The following is a 22,442-nucleotide window of genomic DNA, read 5'->3' as shown; positions in this document are numbered from 1 at the left end:
GCAGCCCACACCCATTTTGCTCCGAACGCCGGAACAGTGGAGTACCCCCTGCAATCATATTCAGCTGCCAAATATTTGCCCATTCAGTCAGTAAAATGTTGAAACATAACATATATATATAAGGCTCGGTCCACAGTGCCTTTTTGCCAGAGTTTCCCAACCAGTATTCCTCCAGCTGTTTCCAAGCTACAACTCCCAAAATACCCAAACAGCCTAAACAGATGTGGCCTTAATCAATAGCATACCTGTAAAATGGAAAAAAAATATGTTCTAGGGACAAGTCAAAAGTTTAGACTTCGACTGTTGACAAGAACAAGTGAGTTACATTGTAAATCCATCCAGGTCACATGACAGAGCAGCAAAAGAACCCGCTAAGCGCTGACTTCTCTCAGCTCGTTCTGGTGATTGGTCAGGGTCTGAACTAGGGATGTCCCAATACCGATACCTGTATCAGGACCGATACTGGATATTTGAACGAGTACTTGTACTCGTGCAAATGTCCCCGATACCTAATCCGATACTTGCCGGCAGGTATCACTGAGGTGCTGAACTATGCAGCCCGCCCAGCAGGTGAGCACGTGTCATGGCCAGGATCTGTGGCTAATGCCAAACATTACCGATCGCGGTGATGTCTGTCATTAACCCTATAGATGCCGCGATCAAAGTTGATCATGGCGTCTAAAAGTCCTGAAGTTAACAGCCGGTTGGCTCAGGGATGCTGATCAGGATGACCACGGTGAAATCGTGGTGTCCCGATCAGCTGTGAGGATGGCCTGAGGTCCCTTACCATGCTCAGTGCCGTCCAATCGTCGCTCCTTTACTGCTGCTAGCCATGGCAGGCAGTAGTGAAGGAGCGTCGAGAACACTGATCAATGCTATGATCAGTAATAAAATGTAATAAAAATTTGAATTCCCTCCCCCCCTTTAAAAAAAATATAAATCTTTTTTTTTTTTTATATAAAAATGCCCTTCCTCTAATAAAAACAAAAAAAACACCCCTTTTTGCTATTTAAAGAAAAAAACTGTCACATGACAAAAAAGTATAGGTAATTGGTATTGGCGATTACTTAAGAAAAAGTATCGGTACTCAGGGCTGCCATCAGAAATTTCGGGGCCCCTCACACAGCTCAGTGCCTGCCCCCCCCCCCCCCCCCCAGCCTGCCCCCAATATTATTTTATTTTCTAATTATATATTTCTAATTAGATTAGAGCAGAGTACGGTGCTATATAACACTGTGCTATTAAAGTAGTTGTCTGGTAAAAAATAATTTATCCTCTATCCAAAGTTATAGATAACGGAGGTCCGAGGATTGGGCCCCGCGCTATCTCCTGCACGGCTGGAAGGGGGCATGCTGTAACCCGCACGGAGCGCCGGTCGACACGCCCCTCCATGTACCCCATAGAGATACATGGAGGTGGTGTGCTGGCCACTGCTTCCTGCAAGGTACAGATGTCAGCTTCCATGCAAACTGCCAGGGCCCCGCAAGGGGGGTCCCAGCACTTGCACCCCCCCCCTCCCTGCGATCGATAACTTATCCCATATCCTTGGATAGGGGATAAGCTATTTTTCACCAGACTACTCCTTTAACAGAGGGGCCTACCCAAACTATATGGAAGCAACTATTAACAGAGGGGCCTACCCAAACTATATAGGGGGCTCCATATAGTTTGGGTAGGCCCCTCTGTTAATAGTTGCCCCCATAGGTGTAGCTAGAAACCACAGGGCCCCGATGCAAAAAATTACCTCGGGGCTCCCTACCCATACCCCCTGTCCAGACCCCCCAGGGTCATTTTTTTGGTGGGGGTCTGACTGCTGAGACCCCCACCGATCACCTCGGTTGAAGTGGTTCTCCAGCTGTTGGAAAGCTAAAACTCCCATCATGTCTGAGGCATGTCTGAGGCATGTCTGAGCCTCTGGCAATGGGAGTTGTAGTTTTATAACAGCTGGAGAGACACAGATTGGACACAGTTTTACCCATTATCACTGCAGAACTTACAAGTGACTACAGCTCTGATGGGACAGTCAGGAGAACACACAATGATATCAGTGACCTGAGTGACGTCTTCTGACTTGAGTGATATCTTCTCTGTTATCTTTTCTTCTTCATCGGGTCCAGAGACCAGGTCTTCCTCCAGCTCCATCTTCTCTGCAAAGTCTGACATCCAGACATCATTGGCTCCTCACTGTCAGCAGATCCTCATCCTCTGCATGACGACAGTAATCATTATAACCTTGCCAGAAAGTGTCCCCTAAATAAAATACTGCCCCACACTGTACCCTAAATAAAATACTGCCCCACACTGTACCCTGAATATAATACTGCCACACACTATACCCACTAAATATAATCCTGCCACACACTGTACCCTGAATATAATACTGCCACACACTGTACCCACTAAATATAATTCTGCCCCACACTGTACCCTGAATATAATACTGACATAAACTGTACCCTGAACAAAATACTGCCACACACTGTACCCTGAATATAATACTGCTATAAACTGTATCCCCAAAATATAATACTGCTATACACTGTACCCACTAAAAATAATCCTGCCACACACTGAATATAATACTGCTATACACTGTACCCACTAAATATAATCCTGCCACACACTGTACCCTGAATATAATACTGCCCCACACTGTACCCACTAAATATAATACTGCCACAGACTGTACCCTGAATATAATACTGCCACACACTGTACCCTAAATATAATACTGCCACACACTGTACCCTGAATATAATACTGCTATACACTGTACCCACTAAATATAATACTGCCACACACTGTACCCACTAAATATAATACTGCAAAACACTGTACCCTGAATACTGCCCCACACTGTATCCACTGAATATAATACTGCTATACACTGTACCCACTAAATGTAATCCTGCCACACACTGTAACCTAAAAATAATCCTGCCACACACTGTACCCTGAATATAATACTGCTATACACTGTACCCACTAAATATAATACTGCCACACACTGTACCCACTAAATATAAACATGCAAAACACTGTACCCTGAATACTGCCCCACACTGTATCCACTGAATATAATACTGCTATACACTGTACCCACTAAATATAATACTGCCATACACTGTACCCTGAATACTGCTCCACACTGTATCCACTGAATATAATACTGCCACACATGCATACACATCATATATACATATACATCCCCTCTTATCCTCTGTGTCCTCATCACCCCCCGCCAAACCTCTCCTCATCATTACTATAACTCCCCTCTCCCCCCCCTGCACCTCTCCTCATCACCCCATAACCCCCCCTGCACCTCTCATCACCCCCATACCCCACTGCACCTCTCATCACCCCCATAACCCCCCTGCACCTCTCATCACCCCCATAACCCCCCTGCACCTCTCATCACCCCCATAACACCCCTGCACCTCTCATCACCCCCATAACCCCCCTGCATTTCTCCTCACCCCACCCACCTGCACCTCTCCTCATCACCCCCGTAACCCCCCCACACCTCTTGTCACCCCCATAACCCCCCTGCACCTCTCATCACCCCCATTACCCCCTGCACCTCTCATCACCCCCATAACCCCCCTTCACCTCTCATCACCCTCATAACACCCCTGAACCTCTCATCACCCCCATAACACCCCTGCATTTCTCATCACCCCACCCCACTGAACCTCTCCTCATCACCCCCATAACCCCCCTGCACCTCTCATCACCCCCATAACCCCCTGCACCTCTAATCACCCCCCCCTGCATCTCTCATCACCCCCCAAGAACCTCTCATTACCCCCCCTGCACCCCTCATCACCCCCATAACACCCCCTGCACCTCTTATCACCCCCATAACACCCCCCTGCACCTCTCATCACCCCCCCATAACACCCCCCCTGCACCTCTCATCACCCCCATAACACCCCCCTGCACCTATCATCACCTCCCCTGCACCGCTTATCACCCCCCTGCAACGCTTATCACCCCATAACCTCCCTGCACCTCTCATCACCCCCATAACCCCTGCACCTCTCATCTCCCCCATAACCCCCTGCACCTCCTCTCATCTCCCCCATAACCCTGCACCTCTCATCACCCCCCCCCCCCCCGCACCACTCATCACCCCCATAACCCCCCCCCCCTGCAAAAAAAAGGTCCAGGGACGTCCGGGCCCCCCTGAACCTCCGGGCCCCATACAGGTGTATGGGTTGTACCCCCCTGATGGCGGCCCTGTCGGTACTCGTACTCGGTCTGAAAAAAATTGTATTGGGACATCCCTAGTCTGAACACTGAGACCCCAAACGATAAAAACTTTTTGTAAGTCTCTATGTTACACGTGGCCATACAGTGGTCTGTCAGGGGTCATATCTACACCAATACTATGGGAGAATACTTAGGACATCTGAGGACATATGCCACAAGGCCATGTGAAAAAAATTCTATTGCTCTCTTTGCTACTAATTCACAAGTGGTAAATGAATTAGCATACAAAGACACTTAATGGCAGCCTGCACTCACCACTAGATTTGAAACCCGAAGCTCCTAAGTTGGAGTGACCGGTAGACCTGGCTCCTGGTCTTGCGTGGGGCGCTCAGAGGCAGTCGTACACGGTGTTGGGCCCACTTAAGGGACTTGCTGTTTTATGTATATATGTTTTTATATGTTACTGTACCCTTAAATGAGAGCAGTGAACCCCATGTGACCTTACCTGCAAATGGTAACCCCTAAAGTCTCCCTGTATAGTGTAGTGCAGGGGAGGAGGTAGTCAGTTCACCCTAGTGTGGCTCCTGATCAACAGCTTGGCTCAGTTGTGCTGTGTGTCGTGTGCTCTGAGGTGAGGCCTACTTCATGTTTAATCTTTCAACTGGTCATCCTGCAAGGATTACTCACAAGGAGGAAATTCATGCCCCTGCGGAAGAGTCTTCAGTACCTTGACAGGACCCTAGCTACCAGGGTTCAATCTTCCATCTCACAAGTCAGTATAATTCTGTTTGATGTAAGCACCACAGGTCCTAAGTGGTTACGCTACACTCTCTTACCTAAAACTAGCTGTTTGTGTATTACCATCTGCATCCAGCTCAGTAAAGACAATTATCCGTAACCGGACACCGGTTTGTTCATTTACTGCCTGTGTCTGGCCCAGGAGAAGCTGTCTCCAACCTCGGACCGTGTATAGGATAACAGTGCCCTGGCCTCACGAAATGATCAGGTATTCTTACAAACACTCCGTGGACACCGCAGTATGTCAGGACTCATCCCACTTGATTGCACGTCCATACTTTGTCAGCTACTCTGGTTGGAATTTTACAATGGTGCCACCCTTTCTTCTTCAGGAAGTGGTAACTGAATGCCGATCAGCATTCCACATCATCGATAGGTACTCTTTTACTGCCCATATAAAAAAGACCCAATATCCATTGAAAAAAAAAAAAGGATTTCGAGTGTGGACACGTCCTCCAAGGCTTCATTGCAGTGTAAGCTACGTACTGTAGAGTTCAATGTAAAAATAGAATGTGTTTGTAGAATTTCGTTACAGCTGAAACTTCTCAATCATCAGTGGAATGTAGATAAATATCCTAATCTCTGTGAAACTTCCTGTCTGCGAATGGGCCTTACATAGTGCAGTAATAGAATAAGGAATATTTCCTAAAGACAGATGTCTTCTGGAGAATATCTTCATCCCAGTAAAAAAATCTCACACAGGAAAGAAGGGAACTGGAGACGGACTCTTTGTAAACACAATGATCAGAAATCACGCACCATGTCAGACCATCAATGCTTTGTATTAGACCAGGTTAGCGCCTGGTGTTTTGTGCACATACGTGTTATATCAGATCGCAGCACAGAAGACTTGTCATTACTGGATACATGTTTTACAATAGTAGGAGAAAGAAGGAAAAATGCGGGGCGCTCTCTGACGTAGTAGGTTGTTTCTTTACAATTGATGTAGAAAAAGAGATTGGAAGAAACCCACCACCACACCTATAGTGTAATACTGACCTCTGGGAGTTGTGCAATGGAATGGGCCCAACTCTGTGGGAGGTTAGGGATGTTGGTGGGTATATACAGCTTGCTGCTCGGATCCTTCTTAACCGTCGCCCTCGAAATGGGTACGGAAAGATAAATGAGAGAAGGATGCACAGAAAAAAACGGGGGCTCTGTCTCCCGAGCGCTACTGTCTGGGTAGGCGTGGCCTACATATCTCTAATATTTTATTAAAATGTATGGGTTATGAGAATGGGAGGCTCATAGTAATATGACTCAACATGAGGTGTGTGTTGTATTGCAGAAAACCACCAATCAATGAGGTAGGCAAGGGTAGGCACCCATAACTTATGCAAAGTACATTATGGGGGGGGGGGGAGGGACGGGATAGGGACCGAGCAGGGGGGGAATATAAGGGGGCGAATGGAAGGGGGGGGGGAAGGAGGGGATGGAGTTGTACTCCAGGGGGGGGGGGGGAATAAATAGGGGCAAGAGGGGGTGGGTGGGTCAGGGAGGGATGATGTCTAGGCTATCTGGTATGAGTTGTTCTGAAAGAAAGAGGAGGAAGGGTCATAATTCAATCCATCTGGCACCAGACATTTGAGTTTATAGATCCAGAAGGCTTCTCGCTTATTTAGGGCTCATTGTCAGTTATCCTGATCTTCTGGAATTTGTTCAATAGGGGTAATGCTGAGGTTGGAGAAGTCCTTATTATGCTCTTCTGATAAGTGTCGTGAGACATTTATTTCCAAAAGCCGACTGCAGTTGTGTCTAGGTCCATTCAACCTCTTCCTCAGTGTCTGCGCTGTCCTGCCGATATAATTGAGACCACAGAAACATTCTATAAGATACATCGTGTGTGGGCCCACAGTCCAGGTGTGTTTTTATATCGAATGTTGAGGATATGTTCCTTGATGTGAATGTTTTTCTACCATGTGCAATGCTCTTGCAGCACAAACAGCCTTTGTTGCCACATTTGTATGCTCCCGGAGGGAGGATTGAGGTTTTTGCTGTCTTCTTTTTCTTCAAGCGGCTTGGCGCTAGGATGTTTTCAATGGTTTGGGCTCTTCGGAAGGTTAGTTCGGGTCTTTTGGGGATGAGGTTTTTGAGAATGGGATCCAGGAGCAGTAATCTCCAGTGTTTCTCTAGAATTTTTCTGATGAGATGGAGACCCTAATTATAGGTCGTGATAAAATTGTAAGAATGTGCTGGGTTGGGTGTCCTTGCAATGCGTAGATTTTATGGTAGAAGAGATATTTATTAAACTGTTAGGTTGGAGGTGAAAGCTTTTTTTTAGGATGCTAAGAGAGCAATTTTTCTGCAGAAATCTCTTTTGTAGAATCTTGGATTGCCTTTGATAGTCCCCATTATTCGTGTAGTTTCTATGAATCCTTCTATATTGGCTGAATGGTATGTTTTTGAGCCATTTACTGTAGTGTGCGGTATGAAAATCTAAAAAACTCCGAGCCCCCCCCCCCCACCCTTTCAATTCCCCACTACCACTTACGTTTTTTTCTTCCCCCTTCTTCTCTAGAATGTTTATGTTCTTTTTCCTTTCTTCCTGGGTTCAGTCCTACATTGGAAGAATGAGCACTGTCTGGAGCTCCCTGTGACGTAATATGGCTCCTATACCTAGTTGTGTTCTAGCATGCCAGATTCATGTGATGATCTCTTGCTATATTTGTAGCACAACAACTCAGAATGCTTTCTTGTTACTCCATTTGTTGGACGCTTGTACGGTTTATGTTGTTCATGACTAATGAAAACTGTTTTGAATAAGAAAAAAAAAAAGAAAATCTAAAAAACTGTTCGTGCCAACTTTTTTAACCTCTTGGCGACTCGGGGCGAACCTGTACGTCCCGAGTCCCCCTCCCGCGATATAACTCGGGGTCCCCGCGTCATATTGGGTCGGTCCCAACGTCTAACAGTGGCCGGGACCCGGGGCTAATAGCACAAGTCACCGATCGCGGTGACGCGCGCTATTAACCCTTTAGATGCAGCGTTCAAAGTTGATCGCCACGTCTAAACTGTAAAAAAATAAATAAAATCATCCCCGGCAGCTCAGTCGTGCTGATCGGAACCAGCGCAGTGAAACCACAGTGTTCCCATCAGCTAGGATGCGAGCCGAGGGTCCATCCACTCGGCGATTGATTGCTCCAAGCCTGAGATCCAGGCTTGAACAATCGACCGCCGATAACACTGCAATGCAATGCAATGCTATGGCTCTGCACTGAAAATTGCTGCCAATCAATGTACTGCATGTTATACATAAGCATTTATATACAAGCACTTAAATCTATTGAAAATGGCGTTTTCTCTTCAATTTCGTCGCACAATTTTTTAGATTTTTTTTTGTTTCGCCGTAGATATTTGGGTAAAAGGACTTATGTCATTACAAAGTAGAATTGGTGGCACAAAAAATAAGCCATCATTTGGGTCTGTAAGTGCAAAATTGAAAGGGTTATGATTTTTAAGAGGTGAGGAAGAAAAAACGAAAGTTCCAGGAATACCACCGATTTCAGGTCAAAAGTGGGGGACAATTCTAGTCCCCATTGGTTGTTGTTCAGGCGGTGGTCAAAGCGGTGGGCTAAGTCCAGGTCTCCCTACTAGAGATGAGCGAACTTACAGTAAATTTGATTCGTCACGAACTTCTCGGCTCGGCGTTTGCTGACTTTAGCCTGCATAAAGGAGTTCAGCTTTCAGGTGCTCCGGTGGGCTGGAAAAAGTGTATACAGTCCTAGGAAAGAGTCTCCTAGGACTGTATCCACATTTTCTAGCCCACCTGAGCACCTCAAAGCTGAACTCATTTATGCAGGCTAAAGTCAGCAAACGCTGAGCAGAGAAGTTCGTGACAAATCGAATTTACTGTAAGTTCGCTCATCTCTACTCCCTTCCAAACAATAAACAAATCATCAATGTACCGTTTGTAGTACTTGATGTGAGGTATAAAGAAAGGGGAATTGAATATAAACCCCCTATGAACAAGTTTGCGTAACTGGGGGGCTACTCTCGTCCCCATTGCAGTCCCTTTATTTTTGGTGGTAAATGGAATTGTAGGTAAACACATTGTAAGTGAGTATGAATTTAAGTCCATTTAGGAGGAAGGATATTTGTTTTTCTTTTAGTTTATTAGCTGCTCATAGATAATGGGCTGTGGTTTTTAGACCCAAATGGTGTGCATTGTTAGAGTATAAAGAATTGACGTCAAGGGCGAGAAAAAGGTAGTCCTGCTCCCATGGGAAATGTAACAGGTCATTAATGAGGCTAGAAGAGTCTTTCAGGTAGGAAGGCAATGTTTTCACAATCTCCTGAAGGTACAGATCAATGAAGTGACATAACTGACTTGTGAGGGACCCGATACCAGATATGATCAGTCGTCAGGGTGGTTTTTCGGTGCACTTATTTATTTTTGGCAGGTGGTTAAAAAAAAGGCTGTTTGTGGTGAATTGGTGGTTAAGAATTTTTTCTTTTTTTCTCTTTTTTGTTTAGAATCCATATACAGTATGCTGAGTTGATAAGCTCCATATACTCCTTACTGTATGATGGAGAAGGGTTGGTGGATAAAAGGTCGTAGGATGCGGAGGGCCTCCATTTGGTAGTTATCCTGATTTTGGATCACAATGTCTGGATTTTCCTTGAGGGATTTTAGTTCTCTTTTTTCAATTATTTTTGAGGTTTTGTTTCCTTTTTCTCTTTGTGTGGGTGTGGAGACAGAACCCTTGTTTTTCGGTGCTTCCTTCTCTCATTTATCTTTCCGTACCCGTTTCGAGGGCGATGGGCAAGGGGGATCCGAGCAGCAAGCTGTATACACCCACCAACATCCCTAACCTCCCACAGAGTTGTGCCCATTCCATTGCACAACTCCCAGAGGTCAGTATTACACTATAGGTGGTGGGTTTCTTCCAATCTCTTTTTCTACATCAATCGTAATGGAACAACCTACACCAGAGAGCGCCCCGCATTTTTCCTACTTTAGCAGCTTCCAGGGCCCCGCATTTTCTCCTACTTTAGCAGCTTCCAGCAATCAAGCATTGGTCTGGACACAAGCTTTTCACGCTCGGTGGAAGCAGGAGGCAGCTCTCTATACTGTGTGTGTGTGTATATATATATATATATTGTTGTTGATTTATTATTTAATTAACTTATTAAATATATATTATTATTATTTATTAAAACATATATATTTTTTTATTAACGGGCGTTCTGCAAACTACGACACAACTAAGAAAAAAAAAAAAACACACCTAACCCTAAACCCAGACACATTAGTGAGCAGTGTCTCCCAACCAGGGTGCCTCCAGCTTTTGCAAAACTACAAATCCCTGCATGTTTGTTTACAGTATATTTGCAAATCTCTGATTCCTTACATCCGCTCTATTGGGAAGGAGTTTTGATCCAGTGCGCACAGACGCCATAGTAATGATATATATATATCACACACATACACACACACACACACATTTATTATTGTAAATGTATTTCTTCTTTATTTATGCAGGGGTTGACGAGCTCCCCCTCTGGCCTGATATGCGCACTGACTGGCGCGAACCACACCACACTTGTAATGTCGAAAGAAAGATTATCTAGAGCAGAAGCCTTGCAGGAAGGATCGATACTTTATTGAATAAAAACCGATGAAGCAGGACAAGACATCACAGGGTGACACGTTTCGGCCTCACGCAGGACCATACCATGAGTAAGGCCTTTTTATTGAATAAAGTATTGATCCTTCCTGCAAGGCTTCTACCCTGGATAATGTTTCTTTCGACATTTAATTTATATATCACAAAAGTAACAAAGAAATGAATCCTGCACTCACCATGGTCTACCGCTACTGAAAAGGAGGCATCCTGGAGGCAACGGGGCTTTGGGGGTGGGGGGGGGGGGGGGAGCCCAGGGGGGGCTCCTCTGCCTCCAGGATGCCTCTTTTTCAGTAGCAGTAGACCATGGTGAGTGCAGGATTCATTTCTTTGTTACTTTTGTGTTATTTCCCTACTACCTTCTTCTATGCATGCACCACCTTGCCGCCCCATGAATTGTTTTTAGTAGCGCTGTTCTCTTATGGAAGCGTCTTCCAGGTGACTGATTAATTGATCAAGGCGCATACTTGAACGGTGCCTATTTTCTTTCACCTTTCTCCAGTTACACGGTTTAAATTTATATTATATATATATATATATATATATATATATTTTTTTTTTTTTTAATTATTATTATATAATTTGCGTTCTGCAAACTAGGACACCACTTAAAAAAAACAATAGACTCATAGAATTCCCGGACAGCTGTTGGCTGTCTGGACATGCTGGGGGTTGTAGTTTGGCAACATTAGAGACATGGATAAAGAAAACAAACAAACACATGAACACTCTAAATAAGTGCGTAACATGAGCAAACAGTTTGCGCAACTTTCTGTTATATCTGTCACACATCAGATCGTTCTCTATTAAGAATATTATTTCGTAACTTTGCGTTCTGTAATTGTTCTGTTCATTCAATTGTCCACGTCGCCTGCACGCTAAACTTTATGCAAAACCACACCCATGTTAAACGCCGGCGCTGCTGAGCTAACATTTGTCACAGTGCATCCACCAGCTTATGGATTATCCTTTGTATCTGCTGTGCAAAATATACAGGTGAAACACAAAAAATTTGAATATTGTGCAAAAGTCCATTGTATTTCATTAATGCAACTTAAGAGGAAAGGAAGCATGAAGTGCTACAAAATCTCCTGGTGGACGCATTGACCCTGGACTTAAAGGGGTACTCCGGCGCTAAGACATCTTATCCCCTATCCAATGCTCCGGCCCCGTGATCGCCAGTCATCAGACCCGGAGCGTACATGCTCCGAGGACTGATTGTAACGGGGTGTTGCATGCAACATCACGGGGGTCCCCAGCGGCGGGACCCCCGCGATCAGACATCTTATCCCCTATCCTTTGGATAGGGGATAAGATGTCTTATCGCCGGAGTACCCCTTTAATGAAGCACAGTGGACCAACACCAGCAGATGACATGGCTCCCCAAATCATAGTAATGTGGGGGGGGGGGGGGGCTTTGGGGTTTTTATGAGCTGTAACCATAATCATCACAATTATGACAAATCACGGCTTGAACTATCTTGCTTTCCATGTAATGAGACTTTCTCATATATTAGTTTCACCTTTTAAGTTTTTAACTTTTTGCATGATATTCTAATTTTTCAAGTTTCACCTGTATATATATTTTTTTTTATTTATTGCATCTAAACTAAAATAAATATATTTCTTTCTTTTTTAAAATTTTTATTATTGTCCCTTTGAGAAACGCAGTCTGATCTGCATTACAAAGACTGTAGAGCGCCCTCCCCAAAAAAACACTGGTTGTAATGATTGTCATTACGTATTCATTTGGTTCCCTCTGCTGGTCATCCGAGGAAGTGTCTTGAGTGCGACTACAGATTTCCATTTTTCAAAAAGTCCATAAGGTGCTTCAGTCGTGGTCCGTGTTATGGATTTTTTTTCCAGTGTAAAAAATAAATTATTTGCCCCCTCCCCCCCCCTCACGCACACACACACACACTTTACTGTACTTTTTTTTTCCAGCAGTGAAATGGTTAATAACTACTGTAAACAATCACAATTTTAAAAACCCAGTCAGAGAGGTCAGTTAAAAAAAATAAAAATAAAAAAAAATATATAGTCCGGGTAGTTCAAGTACGTTGCCTTGTTTTACCACAACCACTGATCTTCTCTTAAAGGGGTTCTCCAATTGAAAACTATTGTTTTCAAATCAACTGGTGCCAGAAAGTTATACAGATTAGTAAATTACTTCTATTTAAGAATCTAAATCCTTCCAGTACTTATCAGCTGCTGTATGCTCCAGAGGAAGTTGTGTAGTACTTTCCAGTCTGACCACAGTGCTCTCTGCTGCCACCTCTGTCCATATCAGGAACTGTCCAGAGCAGGATAGATTTGCTATGGGTATTTGCTTCTACTCTGGTACTCTGGACAGTTCCTGACATGGTCAGAGGTGTCAGCAGAGAGCACTGTGGTCAGACTGAAAAATACACAACTTCCTCTGTAGCATACAGCAGCTGAGAAATACTGGAAGGGTTAAGATTTTTAAATAGAAGTAATTTACAAATCTGTTTAACTTTCTGGCACCAGCTGATTAGAATTTTTTTCCCCCCCACCGGAGTACTCCTTTAATACGGAGGTTGTTGTATCATTCAGGGCTCTCTTTAGGAAAAAATAGGCAAAGGTGGTGTAGATACATGAACAGGTTTTTCTATGGAAAAAAAAAAGCCTCTTGTACTTATGTATTGTTTTTTGTTTTTCTTTCCCCCCCTAGGATTAGCAGGTAGAGTTCCTCTTGTGATATTTCTGGATCAACGGAACCAAACATTCAGGAAGGCCGGCCTGGAGCAGGAAAAAGTGGTCGAGAAGCTCCTGGGCCGTGGCTCTTTCGGCTGCTTCTCGGGTCAACATTCGGTCCAAGAAATCTCGCAGAATTGGGGATGCCTAGGAAAAAAGGGGGAAACCTTTAGCAGCCTACTTACATTGACTTGTTTTCTTAAAGGGGTACTCCACTGGCCAGTGTTTGGAACATTTAGTTCCCAACACTGTGTTTGTGCTGCGGAGGTCGGCCATGCCCCCTCAATGCAAGTCTATGGGAGGAGGTGTAGCGGCGACCATGCCCCCTCCCATAGACTTGCATTGAGGGGGTGTGGCCTGACGTCACAAGGGGACGTTCGGAATTAAATGTTCCGAACGTAGGCCAGTGGAGTACCCCTTTAGAAGTCACAGAATGAAAGGAGAAGGTTTCTCCTTCGACACCATTGACACTTCTACTACAAATCTTCCGATCTCATGCCCGGAACTTTTTTGGATCTCTTCATAACATTCAAAATAAACATTTGGAGTATATTCATATGGAAGGTGCAGAATATCTCCCAGAAAACACGGACGGACATTCTGCACATTTGAAAGTTCCGGCGGGCACTAGGACCGCATTAGAATGAGCCGCCTCATAGAAGGCAATGCATTTACGAGCAAAATCCAAAGAAAGAATAGACATGTCTATTTTTGTCTAGATTTATTCTTCCACCATGTCCAACAAAAGAGGCTTGGCCTTGGTATCCAGGGGTGTAGTCTCGGCAAAAAGGGGCTTTGCATATGTGCACCATAAATGTGCCAAAAATGTTGATGCACAATTCCAGCTTGAAGCACGCCAACTAGTAGTTGGTGTAAACTTAAAGTGTTCCCGTCACTACAAATGTTTTTTTGACATGTCCTAGAGAGAGTTGAGACCCCTACCGATCACTAGAACAAGCCATGAAAGTCTGTGCCCTGTTCTCCCACCTCTGTGTCTACAAGAGTGAAACAAGTCCATAGACTTGCATTATGAGACCATCTAAGTCATGAGGCACAGAACCGGTAGAGGATGCTCTACGTGTTCACTTCTCCCGGCCTGTTCTAACTACCAGTCGAGGTCTGAAAGCTCAGACCCCGACCAATCAATAACAGCGACCATCTAAACTACACAGTCTATATATAAAGTCTATAGATACAATCAGTCTGAGACAATTTGGCTACGTTAGTTGCTCATCAAGGGTATTCCACTTGCTAATCAAGTGTATTCCGCCATGCCACGCCTTCTCAATACAAGTCTATGGGTCATGGCCACGCCCCACATGGTGTCACACCACGCCCCCTCAATGCAAGTCTATGGAAGGGGGCGTGGCGGCCGCCACGCCCCCTTCCATAGACTTGCATTGAGGGGGAATTTGCATGACATCATGAGGGGTGTGGCCATGACATCACAACCCTCGCAGATCGCACCCAGCGATTGGAACAAAATGTTTCGGACATTGGGCAGTGGAGTACCCCTTTAAACCGCTCTCTCTCTCTGGTTAAGCCACAGTTAATACCTATAAAAAAGTGAACTTGATGGCCTTAGTAGGTTGAAATCTACTTTCTTAGGTAAATAGATATCTCATAAAAAAATTTGAAGTCTGCAGTGTAATGCGTTCATATAAAGGATTGGTTTCCACAATAAGTTCGATGGCCAGAGGCCCAAACCACAACTTCCTGTTACCTAACGTAATCCATTGTTAGCATTGACAGATCACAATGAGCAATTTATACCTCAACCTAAAAATCCAGGAAATTATTCATTGTGAACACTTCTAATGGGTTTGTAAAATATGTGTTTAGATGGTGGACGTGACTCACCTTGTGCGAGTTCCTCAGTTTAGGCGGAGGACTGTCTCGCAATCTTTTCATGGCCTGCACAGGAGAGTCACTGAAGTAGGGAGGTTCACCATCCACCATCTCAATCACCATAATCCCCAACGACCAGATATCCACCTAAGGATTAAGAAAGAATGACAAGGCGACTGGTTTAGTAATGATTAGGAATCTACAGAGATTATAATGAATTACAGTGACCCCCCCGACCTACGATGGCCCCGACATACGATCATTTCAGCATACGATCACTCTCAGAGGCCATCGCATGTTGAAGGCAGCATCAACATACGATGCTTTTGAATGTCGGGGCCATCGCATAAACGGCTATCCAGCAGCGCAGACTGCTTCAGCTGCCACCGGATAGCCGTTTACGGTGCCCCATGTGCTCCGGTGATTGTCTCCTACCTGTCCTCGGGGCTCCGGAGCATCCTCTTTACGATCCCCTCCATCGCCGGCGCTCTCCATCGTCGTCATCACGGCGCGCGCACCCCGTTCCGTCATCCAATAGGAGCGGCGTGCGTGCGTAGTGACGTGATGATGGAGAGCGAGGATCCCGGGAAAGCAGAGACGTCTGGAGCGTCGGGGACGCGGCGACAGCGATGGAGGGCGACATCCAGGGCAGCGGTGACGGGTCCGGAGTGGCGGGGACAGGTGAGTACAGCTTCCTATACTTTACATTGCACGGATCCCTCAACATACGATGGTTTCAACAAACGATAGTTCATTTGGAACAGATTACCATCGTATGTTGAGGGACCACTGTATAATGTGATCGATAGACCTCATGGATCCAAAATCCCAAAGCAAATGGAGCAACCACAAACTAAATGGCATTGGAATAAATTGCTGTTCAGGTAACGTATGGACGTGCGGAGTCCCCTACTATTCTGTTTCATAAAGGGATATCCCAGGAAGACATACAATTTAAATAACATTCTTGTAAAGCAGCGGTTTATGACCTCAGGTACCCCAGTTCTCTGTATTTCTGGGCAGAGAGGGGGCCTACTGTATGAGGGGCCACCTACTACTATATGGGTCCTACAACAATATAGGGGCACAGAGGGGGCCTACTACTATATGGGTCCTACAACAATATGAGGGCAAAGAGGGGGCCTACTACTGTATGGGGGCCACCTACTACTATATGGGTCCTACAACAATATGGGGGCACAGAGGGGGCCTACTACTGTATGGGAGCAGCCTACTGCTACATGGGGGCTATGTTGACGCCTACAACGATATGGGTGCACAGAGGGGGCCTACTACTCTATAGGGGCCACCTACTACTATATGGGTCCTACAACAATATGAGGGCACAGAGGGTTCCTACTACTGTATGTGGGCCACCTACTACTATAGGAGTCCTACAACAATATGGGGACATAGAGGGGGCCTACTACTATATGGGTCTTACAACAATATGGGGGCACATAGAGGGCCTACTAATGTATGGAGGCCACCTACTACTATATGGGTCCTACAACAATATGGGGGCACAGAGGGTTCCTACTACTGTATGTGGGCCACCTACTACTATGAGTCCTACAACAATATGGGGACATAGAGGGGGCCTACTACTATATGGGTCTTACAACAATATGGGGGCACATAGAGGGCCTACTAATGTATGGAGGCCACCTACTACTATATGGGTCCTACAACAATATGGGGGCACAGAGGGGGCCTACTACTGTATGGGAGCAGCCTACTGCTACATGGGGGCTATGTTGAGGCCTACAACTATATGAGTGCACAGAGGGGGCCTACTACTATATGGGGCAGTATTGGGGCCTACAACTATATGGGGGCACAGAGCATTACTGTGTTGGGCAATATACATGGAATTTGTAAAGAGGTGGGCATTGTGCTTGAGAAAAGAGCCTGAAATGTTTGTCTGGCAGGTTTTGTATCTAGGCCGGATAGTGAAGAAATAAAAAAAAGTGTACAACTCAGATCATATATGGAGTAAAAAAAAAAAAAAACACATTAATTTGAAATAACATTATTTATTACAAACCTATCGCTAATATGTTTTTGGCCTGCCAACGGATCAGGTAAGAAAAAAAAAAAAGGTTGGGAACCACTGTTATTAAAGGGGTACTCCTCTGGAAAAAAAATTTTTTTAAATCAACTGGTGCCAGAAAGTTTAATAGATTTGTACATTACTTCTATTAAAAAAATCTTAACCCTTCCAGTACTTATCAGCTGCTGTATGTTCCACAGGAAGTTCTTTTTGAATTTCCTTTCTGCCTGACCACAGTGCTCCCTGCTGACACCTCTGTCCATTTTAATAACTGTCCAGAGCAGGAGAGGTTTGCTATGGGGATTTGCTCCCACTCTGGACAGTTCCTAAAATGAACAGAGATGTCAGCAGAGAGCAATGGGGTCAGTCAAAAAGGAAATTCAAAAAGAAAATAACTTCCTGTGGAACATACAGCAGCTGATAACTACTGGAAGGGTTAAGATTTTTTTTAATAAAAGTCATTTACAAATCTGTTTAACTTTCTGGGAGAATACCCCTTTAAGTATAAAATGACAACATTTTTGTGTATAGTGTAAATTGTCTTATTATTCAGATCCAATGGTTTTATAGGATCCAGTTGTGATTCTTTTACTACTTCTAACTGTATATTCTATCTAAAATATGTATAAAGTCACTTTATTAGGGGTTTACCTCTGTGCCATACGACAACCTCATAATGACCTCAGGTGCCATCCAGTATGGAGTGCCCACTAAGGATTTCCTCTTTGGAACATCTTTGCTAATTTGAGCACAAAACCCAAAGTCAGAAAGCTTCACCTGAAAAAGAAATAAGGACCACACGTGTTTATTATGAGAAAGGAGCATTGTGATACAGTGGTTATTATGTCATGATTGTCTGTATTGGGATTTTGATGAGTAAAAAACAAAATGATCCAGCACTTGAAGAAACTTGACGCCCCCTGAGGAAGCTATTTTACAGCGAAACGGTCGTTGGGGTTGGTATAGGTATGGTTTGGCACGCCTTTGTTGGTATTAATTTCTAATTCTGCTCAGGTCTTCATTTGTACCATTCTTTGTATTCATATATGGCTATGCTCTGTACCTGATCTGTATTACTATCTTATCCCCTGGGGTTGAGTCCTCATACCTATACTTTGTATGTATCTGGTGCTGTTTTTGTCTTAAATGTATTTTTAATGTGTTTTTTACTTACCTGTTTTAATAAAGTAGTAAATTCATTTTGTTCACATTCAGTTGTGGTGCATCTTTGTAACTATAGGCATATATATATATATATATATATATATATATATATATATAAAAAATATATATATATATATATATATATATATATATTTGAAGAAACTGTAGCTTTATTGATGAATCCTCTAAAAACAGCATCGAACAACTTCACAAAGTCCGACACAACTTGACGCGTTTCGAGCGCATGTGTTGTAGTTTTGCAACATCTGTAGGTCCGCAGGTTGGAGACCACTGTTCTAGTACAGTGATCCCTAAACCTACAATGGCCTCAACATACAATAGTTTCAACATACAATGGTCTTTTCTAGACCATTGTAAGTTGAAACCAGACTCAACATACAATGCTACGGACAATGCAGATCTGTGCAACGTGTCATTGGCTGGAAGAACTGACCAATCAGAATGGGCATTTTACTGTTAAAACCCCTGTATCACTGAAGCGTATGCACTGACTGAAGTCTGGTAGCGCCCCCTACAGTACAGGGAGGTATTACATGTTCTGTACTCTTTACCTGTATTACTGAAGCGTATGCACTGACTGGTGTCTGATAGCGCCCCCTACAGTACAGGGAGGTATTACATGTTCTGTACACTTTACCTGTACCAGGGTTAGCTGCTCCTTTGGACACCAGGTGAAGGTGACTCCATTTTACTCTTTTAGGACATTGTGTGTACTGTACAGGACCCCGAAGATGCTCCTGTCCTCTACAGACCAGTGTTTCCCAAGCAGAGTGCCCCCAGCTGTTGCAAAACTACAACTCCCAGCATGCCCGGACAGCCTTTGGCTGTCCGGGCATGCTGGGAGTTGTAGTTTTGCAACAGCTGGAGGCTCCCTGTCTGGGAAACACTGACCTAGGCAGTGATTTACAGCTCCCAGCAGATCTTTCTTTCTTTTATATGTAAGGACTTGATTTATCTATATTAGTTATCTACTTATTTTTCTTTAATCCTCACTTTTTTCCTATTTTTGGATGACATTTTGGTGGCTTCAGAACCAATTACCAGGTTTCCATAGAGTTCTGGTCTCAACATACAATGGTTTCAACATACAATGGTCGTCCTGGAACCGATTAATATTGTAACTTGAGGGACCACTGTATTACGGAATTTACAGCAGCTATGACAATAAAGTATGAAAATACATTGATGTAAATAGGATGGGTTACGTGGTAGACTACAGCAAATATATGAATGTGGCACAGTGGTGCCGAATGTCATCTCAGCGTGCAAAGTTTGTCTGCAGTTGACAATCATCTGCTACATTTACAGACAATGATATATATATATATATATATATATATATATATATATATATATATATATATAGTGTTCTGTCCGAGATCATAGATAAAATGTCAATTTTGTTGGGTTCACAGCAGCATCATTTAGGTGAAAGGGCGATAGGAGTTACTCCAGCATACGGTAGGTTCATTGACGAAATTATATATCATGTTAAAAAATTTTAATGGTTGTGTAGATTTGGGTAAATCAGATATAGTGGTACCTTAAAGGGGTACTCCACTGGAAAACATTTATTTATTTTTATTTTTTTAAATCAACTGGCGCCAGAAGATTTGTAAATTACTTCTATTTAAAAATCTTCACCCTTCCAGTACTTATCAGCTGCTACATGCTCCACAGGAAGTGCTTTTCTTTTTGAATTTCCTTTCTGTCTGACTACAGTGTTCTCTGCTGCCAGATTAGGAGCAAATCCCCATAGCAAACCTATCCTGATCTGGACAGTTCCTAAAATGGACAGATGTGTCAGCAGAGAGCACTGTGGTTAGACAGAAAGGAAATTCAAAAAGAAAAGAACTTCCTGTGGAGCATACAGCAGCTGATGCCCTTACAGTAAGGGCATGCTGGGAGTTGTAGTCGTGCAAGCCAAGGAAGCGGGCGGTAATGTGCTCTGCTCCCCGGCTGGCGGTGATAAAGAAAATCACTGTACTTTCATATTTCCCGTGACACGGGACCCGGCGGGAGATTTGAAATTACTGTAAACTCCGCGGCGCCGTAGCAAAGGGAGCCCAAGCTGACATAACACTGCTGCGGCTTGGGACTCCCGCAGCCGGGCCGGGAGATGTGCACGAGCCGTCCCTGCCATCTCTCACCATGTACCGCAGCGCTGAGGCATGGCAGGGACGGCTCCTGCACATCTCCCGGCCCAGCTGCGGGAGTCTGGGCGGCCACAGACCAATGCCAGCCCAGGCTCCTTTTAACATAGGATCCCCTGCTGTAATATCAAATTTCCTGCCAGGTCCCGTGATTGGCTGCTCGGTCCCGGCCAATCACGGGACCCAGTGGGAAATGTGAAATTACATAGGGAAGAAACTCGCCGGCGCCGTGGTATATTAAAAGGAGCCCGGGATGGCATCACTTTGCAGCCGCCTGGGCTCCGTCACATTCTATCCCCACTACCCTAACTTAAAGGAGTACTCCGGGATGGGAAAATTGCCCATCATACTGCTGGCAGTAAAAAAAATAAAGAGGTACATACCTTCCGTTGCTCCACTGGTGCCTCCGCAAACCCGCTCTGGCCTCCGCTGCAATCCTCTTCCTGGTTGCCGCTGGTCGGGGAGTCATACTGCACTCAGCCAATCACCGGCCGCAGCGAAGTCCCGCCTTGGCCGGCAATAGGCTGAGCGGCAGTGGGACGTTTTCAGCCCCGGCACCTGCTCCTGGGACCGAAAACGTCACACTGCCGCTCAGCCTATCGCTTGCCGAGGCAGAACTTCGCTGCGGCCGGTGATTGGCTGAGTGCAGCATGACTCGCCGACCACCGGCAACCAGGAAGAGGATCACGGCGAAGGTCGTAGCGGGTTAGCGGAGGCACCGGGGGAGCAACGGAAGGTATGTACATCTTTACTTTTTTTTATTGCAGGCAGTATAACGGCCAATTTACCCATTAGTGGGGATAGAATATGACGGAGCCCGGGCGGCTGCAGAGTGATGCCAGCCGGAGCTCCTTTGTACAGTTTTAATATCCTGTTTCCCGGCTACCAGCGGAAAATATGAAATATCGCTCTCCAAAGCCTTTTTATAAGCCGGCTCCGGGCTGGCTTACATTTACAGTGTTTTGGAGGGCTTGCAACTTTTTGTGCGACTCTTGCACTTGATAAATCCCTGACCACTGCAAAGTGAAAAATGAAATTCACTTTGGTAAGCTTTTTTGTAGCTTTTTGCTTACAGCCAAAGGTCGCACAAAAATTTGCTTAGGTGCTTGTGCAACTTTTTTAAGCAAAAAAAGCTCTAAATCCCTTGATAAATGTCCCCCAGGAGCTTCATCAGGGTCCTGTACAGTACACACAGTGTCCCAAAAAAGTAACATGGAGCCGCCCTCACCTGGTATCCAAAGGAGCAGCTAATCCTGGTACAGGTAAAGAGTAGTACTGAACATGTAATACCTCCCTGTACTATAGGGGGCGCTACCAGACACCAGTCAGTGCATGCACTTCAGTAATACAGGTAAAGAGTAGTACAGAACATGTAATACCTCCCTGTACTGTAGAGGGTGCTACCAGACACCAGTCAGTGCATACACTTCAGTAATACAGGTAAAGAGTAGTACAGAACATGTAATACCTCCCTGTACTGTAGAGGGCGCTACCAGACACCAGTCAGTGCATACACTTCAGTGATACGGGTTTTACCAGTGAATGCCCATTCTAATTGGTCAGGTATTCCAACAATTGACAGGTATCACAGATCTGGGCTGTCTGTAGCACTGTATGTGGAGTCTGGTTCAAGTTTCAATGGTTCAGAAAAGACCGAAAATATTGTTACCTGAGGCTATTTGAGGGACCACTGTATATAACTTACTAAATGGTAAAAAGAAACTGAGATCATGCACTCACCGCGGACCAAGATACAACTTCAAATTACGGCTTTATCCCAGAGCTAGGACAGGTAAAACATACAGGACAGATACACAGGGAGCAATGGTGGAACAGGTGAGGCGGGGGCGTGAC

The 22,442-nt window shown here is 44.7% G+C and overlaps 1 protein-coding gene across 5 annotated transcripts in view; it reads right to left on the bottom strand.

The window, feature by feature from the left end:
• Window positions 1-12,844: 12,844 nt before the first annotated feature.
• The window catches only part of PAK6 (p21 (RAC1) activated kinase 6), an 83,102-nt gene continuing 73,504 nt past the window's right edge, over window positions 12,845-22,442 (bottom strand). For all 5 annotated transcript variants that reach the window (XM_056546177.1, XM_056546179.1, XM_056546178.1 and 2 more), the window contains exons 7-9: window positions 17,902-18,027; window positions 15,210-15,344; window positions 12,845-13,496 (exon numbers count right to left, since the gene is read on the bottom strand). In XM_056546177.1, the coding sequence (XP_056402152.1) occupies window positions 13,329-13,496; window positions 15,210-15,344; window positions 17,902-18,027 (429 nt within the window). In that variant the 3' untranslated portion in view covers window positions 12,845-13,328. The remainder of the gene's footprint in view (window positions 13,497-15,209; window positions 15,345-17,901; window positions 18,028-22,442) is intronic.

Source organism: Hyla sarda, chromosome 11, assembly GCF_029499605.1.
Source record: "Hyla sarda isolate aHylSar1 chromosome 11, aHylSar1.hap1, whole genome shotgun sequence".
NCBI classification, from domain to species: Eukaryota; Metazoa; Chordata; class Amphibia; order Anura; family Hylidae; genus Hyla; species Hyla sarda.
The sequence above is the reverse complement of the archived record's forward strand: the minus strand, read 5'-3'. Positions and strand labels throughout refer to the sequence as shown.